We start from the raw sequence: 9,707 nt of genomic DNA on the forward strand, positions 1-9,707 counted from the left end.
TTTCTTTGTTGGAACGGAATGGGACTTGTATTTTTTGCTAAGAAATTCAGCTGTGATTGATGTAAATTGGATTCTTACTGGTTTTGGATAGGACTTTGAACCAAATCCAACCATAGAGGTTGCAATAAACTTTTTAAGAGATTATTTCTGTTGTTTGTGTCGTAGTAAGCAATATGTGAGACGTTATGAAAAAGATTAGCAGGTCTTTCAACTATCTTGAGCTTCTTTTCTTCAAAGGGAATTCCAGCCTTAATACAGATTTGTTGGGTATGATTCTTTTGGCATCCTGTACTGAGAAGTTGTCTCTAAAAAAGAATGAGACGTGATTTGTAACTTCAGTAATCAATTTCTCCACAGTTTTGTATTATTACATACTGCAACATCATTCTTTGTACCAACTGTAAGTCTTACTTTGTAGGTTTCATTTTCTTCTGAAAAAACCACATTCATTTCCTTAAGATTGAAAGTATGTGACCAAGCGTTTTCAATTACCCAACTAACTTTTTTAATCATAACTTTAGGGGTCCGAGTGTGGAATTTAACAGTGAATTCTGAATGAAAGTTAAAATTCATAGGGCTTACGAAGTATTTACAAGGGGACCTAAGTTTGACGTTCACATTGTTAAGGACTACCATAATTTTTTCAATGTCTTTTGATCCTGAGCTATAATATTCAGAACGTTTTGTTTACGCATTGTCACATACCAATCAGTTATGAAATTGTAGACTTGATCAATAATGTATTCACAGAAATTAATTTCTGTCACTTGGTTTTGTGTAAAAACAGAAACACGTGAATTGATGTCCTTGGAATGGTAGTTCTTGGAGTTTTTGTCCCAACCAACAAAATAAAATCTATTGGTGATTGTCGGGATTGAACCGACGACCAATGGCTTATTAGACCAACGCTCTACCGACTGAGCTATATCACCTTCACATTAAATATCACCAATTATTTATATTAACGGGTAGTCATAATATCATTCAGAATTCGTGTTTCCATTTCAAAGTTATAAATAACAGTTTTACTTAATAAAAATGATGAAGTCTCTCCCGATGATAAGAAGAAGAAGAGGAACAACAACATTATTCCCTTTCTCTCTTCTTTTTCTCTTCTTTTCCATGATGATGATCATCACAATCACTTCGGGGCAGCCTTTCTCAGAAATCAACAACAATCCACTTCCGCATCTTCATGGCCATCATCATGATCATTTTAAAACAGTTTCTTCATCATCCTCATCATCCGATTCTCAAGAGTCTTCTTCTTTATTGGCAAAGGCTTTAATTGAAGATCGAAAACAAAGAAAGGAATCACTATTTTCAGTATCGGAACACATTCTACAATCCTTACCTCTCATTAAACCCATGACTGAATATGGAGAAGGAGTGTTTGATTTGTATGTGAAAACGGCTTTCCTTTCTTATGCTTGCTTCACTTTTGCTTACTTTGTGTTGAGAATTGTAATCATTCCACTGTTGTTGAAATTTGGAGGTCCTTTCTATTGTGAATATTTTGAAAAATCGATCACTCTGTATGAACAGGCTCATCACAGTCAAGTCGTATTGAGTTTTATTCATGCAGTGATTGCAACGGTGGGATCTTATTGGTGTACAATTCACTTGTTTGGATTGGATATGTTACATTTTGGATTGGAAAATGCCATGAATCAACCCTTTGATCTCGAAATTTTCAAAACACGACACACTTTTATTGCATTGACTTTGGGATATTTTGTTGCGGATTTAACATTTTATTTTTTCAATCATATTCATCCATTCTCTCCAAATAGGAAGAGTTTGAGAGAAGTTTATTTGAGTATGAAAAAGCAAGCACTTGGATTGGATCTTCTTCATCATTACATTTCGTGTATAGCATATATTTTCTTCTTCTCGCTTAATGCTGGGAGTTTTTTAATTATTTCATTTGAAATTAATGAGGTGTCAACTCCTTTCCTTCATATTAGATACTTTGCAAGACAGTGGAAACAAACAAACAAGTGGTGGTATCAATTGAATCAAGGATTATTTGTAGTGACATTTTTCCTCTCGAGAATTATGTACAATGGCATTCTGATGTGTTTTGTTTTGTGGGCTCGCTTTACGTTGGCACAGTTCACTTCATTCGGACAAATTACTCTTGCTTCGAGTTTGATATTCCCATTCCTGTATTATTTAGTCCAATTGTTGTGGTGGTTTGCCATTATGAAAATTATTCTCAACAAGATCAGAGGTGGAGATAAGCACAAGGAAGAGTAATATGAAACAACAAAAAGGTCACTCTTGCTGACAATCCAGTCAATCAATATATACTTATTTATTTGAAATTTGTACAAACACACATCTCAACAGTTCTTCATATTAAATCCAATTGAATTGTAAAAAGAAGGAGTAGGTTCTTCTGTACCTATTTATTTAGTTTGGTAATTGAAACTTGTTTAAAGTTGACAATTCAGAGTAATGTCTGTGAGGCCATTGAGCATACGATGGCTACTAATCAGCGACGGTGAGGATTCATGGAAATGGACGCACATTGACAGTAATTCCTTACGTAATTCATCATCTCTCTTGGCTTTCTTTCCTGAAATTCTGTCTTCGAAATAGGATTTTCCTTCAAGCAAATGTTCTGTAAAATTGTACATGTCACTCTTGCATGAAAAATCGTTCACAGTAAAAAACAACAATTCTGGAGAGGACGCGCTGAAACTTTTTGAAGGTATTGGAGAGGAAGTATGTTCGTTGTTGACAATTTTGTTTAAATTGTTGGAGGATAAGGAAACTCCATTGATACCATTACTTTGCATGAATTGAGCCACGATGAACTTGAAAACGGTGGTAGGATTTCTGGCATCTCCTTTCAATGATTTTTGCAAAGCATATTCTCCTCTCATCACTCGATCGCAAAATAGGTTGCTTTCAGTGAAGCAAACATAAATCTGTGTTCTGCATGATGTTGAATTGCATCGCACAAGATTATTTGAACTTGACGCAGTACCACTGAAATATTGAGTAATTTCGTTGAATGCATGAAGAGCTGTTTGCAACGAATGCTTATCTGACGAAATTTCATCCAATGAAAAAATCATTAAAAATCCATCCACGTTACTGTACGATCGAAGCCATTTTGTTTTCTCACCTCCAATAGCTAACAAACATGGAGACAATTGTATGGATTACATCTATTGTGAATAATTATTTCAAAGTTGTCAAAAAAAACCCAATACAAACCTGTAATATCCAACACTGAATAAATAGTTTCCACTCCAGTCAATGATATCTGATTCTTAATAAAGCTGCTGTTCATGATATGAGGACGATACCAGAGTTTCACTTCATTCAATCTCGAATTTCTTTGCATGGCATGAGTCATATCATCAATAGTCCATACGTAATCATGTTTGACAATTTCCTGAACCTTATTCAAGAAATACTCTGCATGTTTACATAGTTGACATGGAGCACTCTCTTGATATTGTTGATAACCATTTAGAGAGGTCGATTGAGAGTTATGATTAACGTTCTGATCTGTATGGTTTTCTTCTTTTAGTATTTTCATATCACTCCCATTCATGATTGACTCTTCAGGATCAGTTTTTACTCGACTCATCAAAGAATGAAATCGTTCCTGAATATATTCACTCTTCCAGAGTCGTTCCAAACAACACATCATCTCAGAATCAAATTTTTGTAACTGAGAAGGAGACAAACAACAAGAAGAGGAAAAGAACTGTTCTTCTTCATCCATCTCTTGCGAGGAGCTTGCTACAAGTTGTTCCGAACCATCGTCATCCATCTTCTTGTTGGATGGATGTTCCACTGCTAACAACCATTCCATTAATAATTTTTCCTTTTCGTTATTCAATGCTTGAACAACAACAAGTCCTTGTTCCGAAGAAGCCTCACTCTTCAAACAAATGAAACGAAGAAATTGAAGACATAATTGAAAAATCTTGTTTTTGATACGATCCAATTCAATCGGTGGCTGATACCTTTCCATCCAATATTGAAGTATGGAATCTTGTTACATTAAATATTACCATAAAAGTTCATTATAAGAATGATTTCCCGATATAGACAAATAAAATCCAAACTTACCACTATAGCTCACATGATTACTTCCATAGACCATCATCATGATCATCTTTTGTTTCAAGTGTTGCATGCATGAAGAATGTCCCATCGTCATCATTCCTCGCGGACTCTTCAACTCAAAATTTTCACTCGAAACACTTGAAAACCATTTTCCTTCTCTTTCTTCATGGCTTTCATGGCTACTTCCAGAGATCGTTTGTGGCATTCCACCATGACCACCATAACCACCTCCACGATTGGCTAAACGTGGAGAGGTTGTTGTTGTTGTTCTGTTGTGATGATTGCTTGTTGAGTGTTTGGGAGAAGAAGAAAGAGAGACTTCTTGAGAACGGCGAGGGCAAAGAAATGTGGAATCCTCATCCTTCCTTGAGTCATTCTCCTCTTCGATGGGTGGTATCGAGGAGAGGAGATGTTGAGGAGAGTGTGACCCAATTCGAGAAGATGAATGATGTTGAGGAAGGACTCTCATGACTCTTGAGGAGGAGGGTGGTGAATGTGTTTGACCCATGATGTCACTTGTGGTTACTACGACAATGGAATCAATTTTGTGCAAAGATTGAAGTGAGAGATGTGACACTTGTCTTTTTTTTGGGCTGTCATTTTGGATGAGGGACAAGAAAGGAAAGGTTGAGACAATCGGCGGCAGGAATTTCATGGAAGGATGTTTTTGGTTTGAAGAACGAGGGTCAATTATGAAAATCTTTTTGAAGCAAAAACGATCAAAACAGTGTCTTTGAACATACTAATAAGGGCAATATTGGAATAAGGCTGTCATTGGTCAAAGAGAAGTTTGTGGTTTTCACTTTGAGTATTCAAATATACTATTAATATGAAAAAGATGAACGAGTTCCCCCATAGCTCAGTCGGTAGAGCGTCAGACTGTTAATCTGCAGGTCAGTGGTTCGAGCCCACTTGGGGGAGTTAACTTTTTAATTTTCCATTCAGCTAACATCCATTATTTGTCTGACAAGGTGACTTCATTATTATTTCACAAATACCATTTATTAGGTTTGTGACATACTATTGTGGCTATCGAGGATTTCTATTGTTGACCAGCAAATCCGAGAGAACAGTCAGTACTCGTGTTTTCGAATATTCGATTTGCTTGACCAGTTCTTTTTGATCAACATTTATGTGTTCGCTTCTCAAACGAGTCCTTGATTAATTCAATACTTCCCAAGCTTGCCATACAGGCCGTCCTAAATTCATGACAGATGAAAGTGATTTGAGCATCTCGATGTGCTATCGATTCCATCAGCAAAGCATTAGCTTTCTCCAAGTTGCAAAATCGCCTCGTCGAGTACTCGGAGAAACCAATGGTTAAAAGAGAAAAACTTGTTATGGAGAGGGAGAGAAGGATGTTCTGAAAAAGCAAGTTAAAAGCAATGAGCATGGAGGCAACAAGTAACAATTTGAAAATAGATCGAGAGACTCTTGGAAGGCTAGGAATGAAGGAAGGATTGGGTTTGGTGAAAGGAAGGGCGTTTGGAGTGGTGGAATTATTATCAGAAGAAGGGAGGATGGATGAAAGTGTTTTGCAGTCAATCGAGTGATTGGAAGCGTCTGAAGAGAGAGAAGGCTTCTCGCAATCCGGAGGCAACACCGAGTCATTGGTCGATGCAGTGAAGCTTTTCGACATTTCAGATGAACCGCAACAACTTGGAATCACATCGTCATCTTCTGGAAGGTTGGAAAAATCAAAAGTAAAGTGAATTTCTGAAGTCTGATCATCGTTTGGATCATTCTCTTCTAGATGATCTGAATTGCCATTGGAGTCAGATTCTTTCAATGGTGGAAAGACATAATGATCCAAATTGAGGGTTCCTCCTCCCACAACATTGGAATAGAATCGTTTGCTGTAGAAACCATTGCAGCAAGGACATTCACTGTTGGAGGATGGAGTTTCACCTTCATCATTGTTGCTGTGCAAACCCCTCCTGGTCAGAGAGGAAGCTCTCGTTGAAACATTCAGAACCATCTTGAATGTTCTTGATACGGAGGTAAATATATGGCAAAGATTTAGTATTGGTAAAAGGCTTTTGTTCCGTTTAATGGTGTTGTTGTTCGTGTGGTTCTTGTTGTTAGGGTGTGAGAGTCGAAAGTTGTTGCTATGTTGTTACACGAGAGTTGAGTCGTTGTTGAATATTTCTTTTTGAAAGAGAAAGCCTTGTCTGCTTTGAGACAAAGACTTTAATAATCTTAACCTCAAAGAAAAATATGCGTTCCAACTTGTCCTCATGATCAACTCCTCGGATGAATCACATAAATGTGGTTATGGCTTGAAAAGGTTGAGAATTGTTGCATGAAGTGAAATAGATATTGACTCAGTAATTGTACTTTGATGGAAGTTTACTCACACCAATTTAATCTTTTAACAATTAAGTAAAGAATGGGTGTTGTCTCAATTCATTTTAGGAAGGAATCTTTTCTTGACTCATGGGTGAATTTTCAGGTTATTTTGTTGTCGCATTTGTGCTCACACATAGGTGATGATGATCGATTCGCTGCGGATGAGCCAACAGAGCATGTGATCCATTGTCATGACTATGGTCAAAGTAGTTTGTTGTTTCTTTATGGCAAGTTACTTTGAAAATGATTAAAGGCTATGCAACCAACACAGATAAGGAACTTGTTAAAGATGAATCACACCTCTTAAGTGCTGTAACTCCATCGAGACTTTTCAGGACGAAATGCTTTAGAATTCACCTTAAATGACACATGCCATGGTGAAGCAAATGGATGTCGTGGACACACAACTGATAGTACATCATCATGATGGGGGTGGTATGTTTTCGCCACAGTTCGTGTCAAACTTTAATCATCCCATTTCCTTTAAAAATGAAAATAAGAACTTACAAGAAAAAACCTGTTCGAAATGAAATATAAAAGGGAGAATATTATGAAAAGAATGAATATTGCCAAATGAAGAGAAAACTTGCGCTTTATTTCTTGTGTTCTTAGTAGTGTACGTGCATCTCTCTCACTTTTTGAATTTTAAATTGTTGCCAAGGGACTGCTTCTACTAATTGGCATGGAGATCCATTCAGGAACAACGGAAGAAATGGATGAATGGAAGAAGTAAATGGGACAAAGATATTCAAGCATTGTTTCGGTTGTATGCAACAATACGTTCTTCCATTCTAGTTGAGATGGTAAAACTCGAAATCCTTTTGGATAATTGATATTGTTACATTGCTGAATTGAGGGTCAATCTTGAGCCCTCAAAGACTAATCTCAGAGGATTGGACAATTTGAAGGATTGCAATAATGAAAGTTCATTTAAACCATGGTTTTTCACTGTCATACCTTCAAAACTCTCTGTCAAAACATGTAATCATGGGAATTTGTATAAACCAATATTCATAAATTCAATAGTGTCTTTAAATACACAATACTCGAGACGTAAATCACAACATTAAGTTTAATTGCCAAAGATTTTTTCAACAACAAACAAGAAAAATGCCCTTTCAGAACACGGAAAAGTAAGAGATCATATTGTTGCTTCTTGGAATGCTCACATTTTGACTAAAATTTTATTTGCTTTTTAATATATCTATCGGAATGATCTTGATGTTGAAATAATGAATTTATGAACAATTTTTCGGATCATCATCCTTTTTAATTTTTCATCTCTTTCTTTACAATTATGATGATGATAACGCATTTGTTGTTGTGGAATCTGATTATGACACAGATTTAGGACTGCGGTCGCATTGATGAATTCAATTGATCCACCACAACTCTTCTTTAAACTTCTGAATCATATTTTGTTGAAACACAAAGCATCGGAAGGAGCCTCTTTCACGGAGCAAGAAAGAGAACGTCTCTTGGAGACATTTCCAATGATCAAGAATGATAAACAACTTGTACTACTCATTGATGGCTGCAGCTATGTATTTGAACAAGCTCTCTATAATACTCTCAATCCCGAGAAACTTTTCCAAGAATTGATTGATTCCCAGAGTGGAATTTCTGAAACACATGCTCAAGCATTCCAAGAAGTGTGGAGAAAACAGGGACGAGAATACATGAATAGCGCCAAAGAACATACTTTGGGTGGACCTGTGAAATTGGATCACTTTGATTGGCGTTTACAAATGCAAATATCTGAATCTGATCTGTCCAAAATGAAAATACCAAACGTTCTCTTTGAATTTACAACATTGGATTATCAAAAGGATCGCGAAACGAACAAACCAAAAGAAGAAAATATTGTGGTGGAATTTACACGAGAGGAGCTTTATGGATTTTTCACCAAATTAGAGGCTATCCAAAATCAATTGGATAAACTTTCTTAGAGAAGCTTTGTTAATTCTCCTGTGTTTAATTAAATAATATAATTTTGTCAATGAATTATTATATGAATTTTCGTCGTGTGAGAATCATGCAGATTTTCAATTCGTAAAAAATGCAGCCATCTTCAACCTCATCATTTCAAACAACACCTCTTTTGTCATCATCAACCTCATCAACACCAATGATCATTGGAAATGTTGGATCGCCAAGTATCGGGAACAGTGGTAAAATTTCATCGAGCCTTCTCTCATCATCCAGTTTTGAGACGTCGTACGATTTCAGCCAGAGCGTCGGATTACAAATTAAAAATCTAGTACTTACTCTCGATAAGAATAATTATCGAGGAAATGTATCGGAAATTGAAAAGGTGAGTGTGATTTGTGAATTAAACCGAACGAAGATTTCAATGTATTGAAATATTGGTTAATGATTTTAATTTTTTGAATAATAATTTGTCTTGTTGTATATTTTGCATACAATCGACAACTTTTGTCCAACAATATTCTGAACAATGTTCAATCGATATACGTTCAAACTACACGATGAACATTCTGGTTATTGTGACATTTTGTACCACAATTACCTCATGCACGACTGATTGAAATTTTCATTGTACAAAAATCACAACAATTTTGATAGATCTTGAAACAATACGGATTTGAAGCATACAGACATTTTCTAACAACTCTTCTTTCCTCGATCAATTTTTATAACATTACACAAAAGGACAAATCAAAACTTCAATTATTGAGCCAGGAATTTGCCAAGTTGACCACTCAAACCAATTTTACTTCCATTATTTTGAGAGCCTTCTCAGAAGGAGTGGAGAATGGACTAAAAGTTGAATTCATTTCTCAATTTTCTCGTACTCTCAATTTACCATTGTCGCAACAAGTATTATTAGGGATTGCTTTGGCAGAGTCTCATTCCCCTCTCATTCAAAAAAGAAGGTATGTGTGTGTATTGAGGTGAATGTTGTGTGACACCATGTGTCAAAATCTGTCATCACTCTGACGATGAATTGTTATGATTAACACATGAATTCAACACACCAATTAATTGTATGAATGGATACAATTCAATCATATATAGGTTTCATCTTTCTCAAAACCAAACTACAGGAAATGCTCAACGATGAAGGTCTTGTAGATTTACTTCCTGAGAATCTTGCTCACAAATTCCTCTTTCTTATTGGAACGGTCGTGGGCAAGAATGAATATTTCAGCTCTGAAGAAATTGACAAGCTCAGGAATCGTTTCATGCGAAACTCTTCAGCAACTACTACTTCAAAAACGTCCAACCACAACAACCATCATCAT

At 36.1% G+C, this 9,707-nt stretch overlaps 5 protein-coding genes across 5 annotated transcripts; 3 read left to right on the forward strand and 2 right to left on the reverse strand.

Moving 5' to 3' along the window:
- Positions 1-1,122: 1,122 nt before the first annotated feature.
- FDP41_000300 (uncharacterized protein) lies at positions 1,123-2,259 on the forward strand (the record flags this gene model as incomplete). The annotated part of the gene is made up of 1 exon (XM_044706256.1): positions 1,123-2,259. The coding sequence occupies one exon, from the start codon at positions 1,123-1,125 to the stop codon at positions 2,257-2,259; it is 1,137 nt and encodes a 378-aa protein (XP_044569114.1).
- A 179-nt stretch (positions 2,260-2,438) lies between these two features.
- Positions 2,439-4,600, reverse strand: FDP41_000301 (uncharacterized protein; the record flags this gene model as incomplete). The annotated part of the gene is made up of 3 exons (XM_044706267.1): positions 2,439-3,145; positions 3,229-4,017; positions 4,096-4,600. 3 exons carry the CDS (start codon positions 4,598-4,600, stop codon positions 2,439-2,441), a joined length of 2,001 nt encoding a protein of 666 aa, XP_044569115.1.
- Positions 4,601-5,215: 615 nt separating this feature from the next.
- Positions 5,216-6,070, reverse strand: FDP41_000302 (uncharacterized protein; the record flags this gene model as incomplete). Its single annotated transcript, XM_044706278.1, has 1 exon — positions 5,216-6,070. One exon carries the CDS (start codon positions 6,068-6,070, stop codon positions 5,216-5,218), a length of 855 nt encoding a protein of 284 aa, XP_044569116.1.
- A 1,481-nt stretch (positions 6,071-7,551) lies between these two features.
- Positions 7,552-8,390, forward strand: FDP41_000303 (uncharacterized protein; the record flags this gene model as incomplete). Its single annotated transcript, XM_044706289.1, has 2 exons — positions 7,552-7,574; positions 7,787-8,390. The coding sequence occupies 2 exons, from the start codon at positions 7,552-7,554 to the stop codon at positions 8,388-8,390; spliced, it is 627 nt and encodes a 208-aa protein (XP_044569117.1).
- A 110-nt stretch (positions 8,391-8,500) lies between these two features.
- FDP41_000304 (uncharacterized protein) lies at positions 8,501-9,526 on the forward strand (the record flags this gene model as incomplete). The annotated part of the gene is made up of 3 exons (XM_044706300.1): positions 8,501-8,755; positions 9,028-9,338; positions 9,481-9,526. 3 exons carry the CDS (start codon positions 8,501-8,503, stop codon positions 9,524-9,526), a joined length of 612 nt encoding a protein of 203 aa, XP_044569118.1.
- Positions 9,527-9,707: the final 181 nt, after the last annotated feature.

The sequence above is a fragment of the Naegleria fowleri genome (genome assembly GCF_008403515.1).
Source record: "Naegleria fowleri strain ATCC 30894 chromosome Unknown tig2, whole genome shotgun sequence".
Taxonomy (NCBI): Eukaryota; Heterolobosea; class Eutetramitea; order Acrasida; family Naegleriidae; genus Naegleria; species Naegleria fowleri.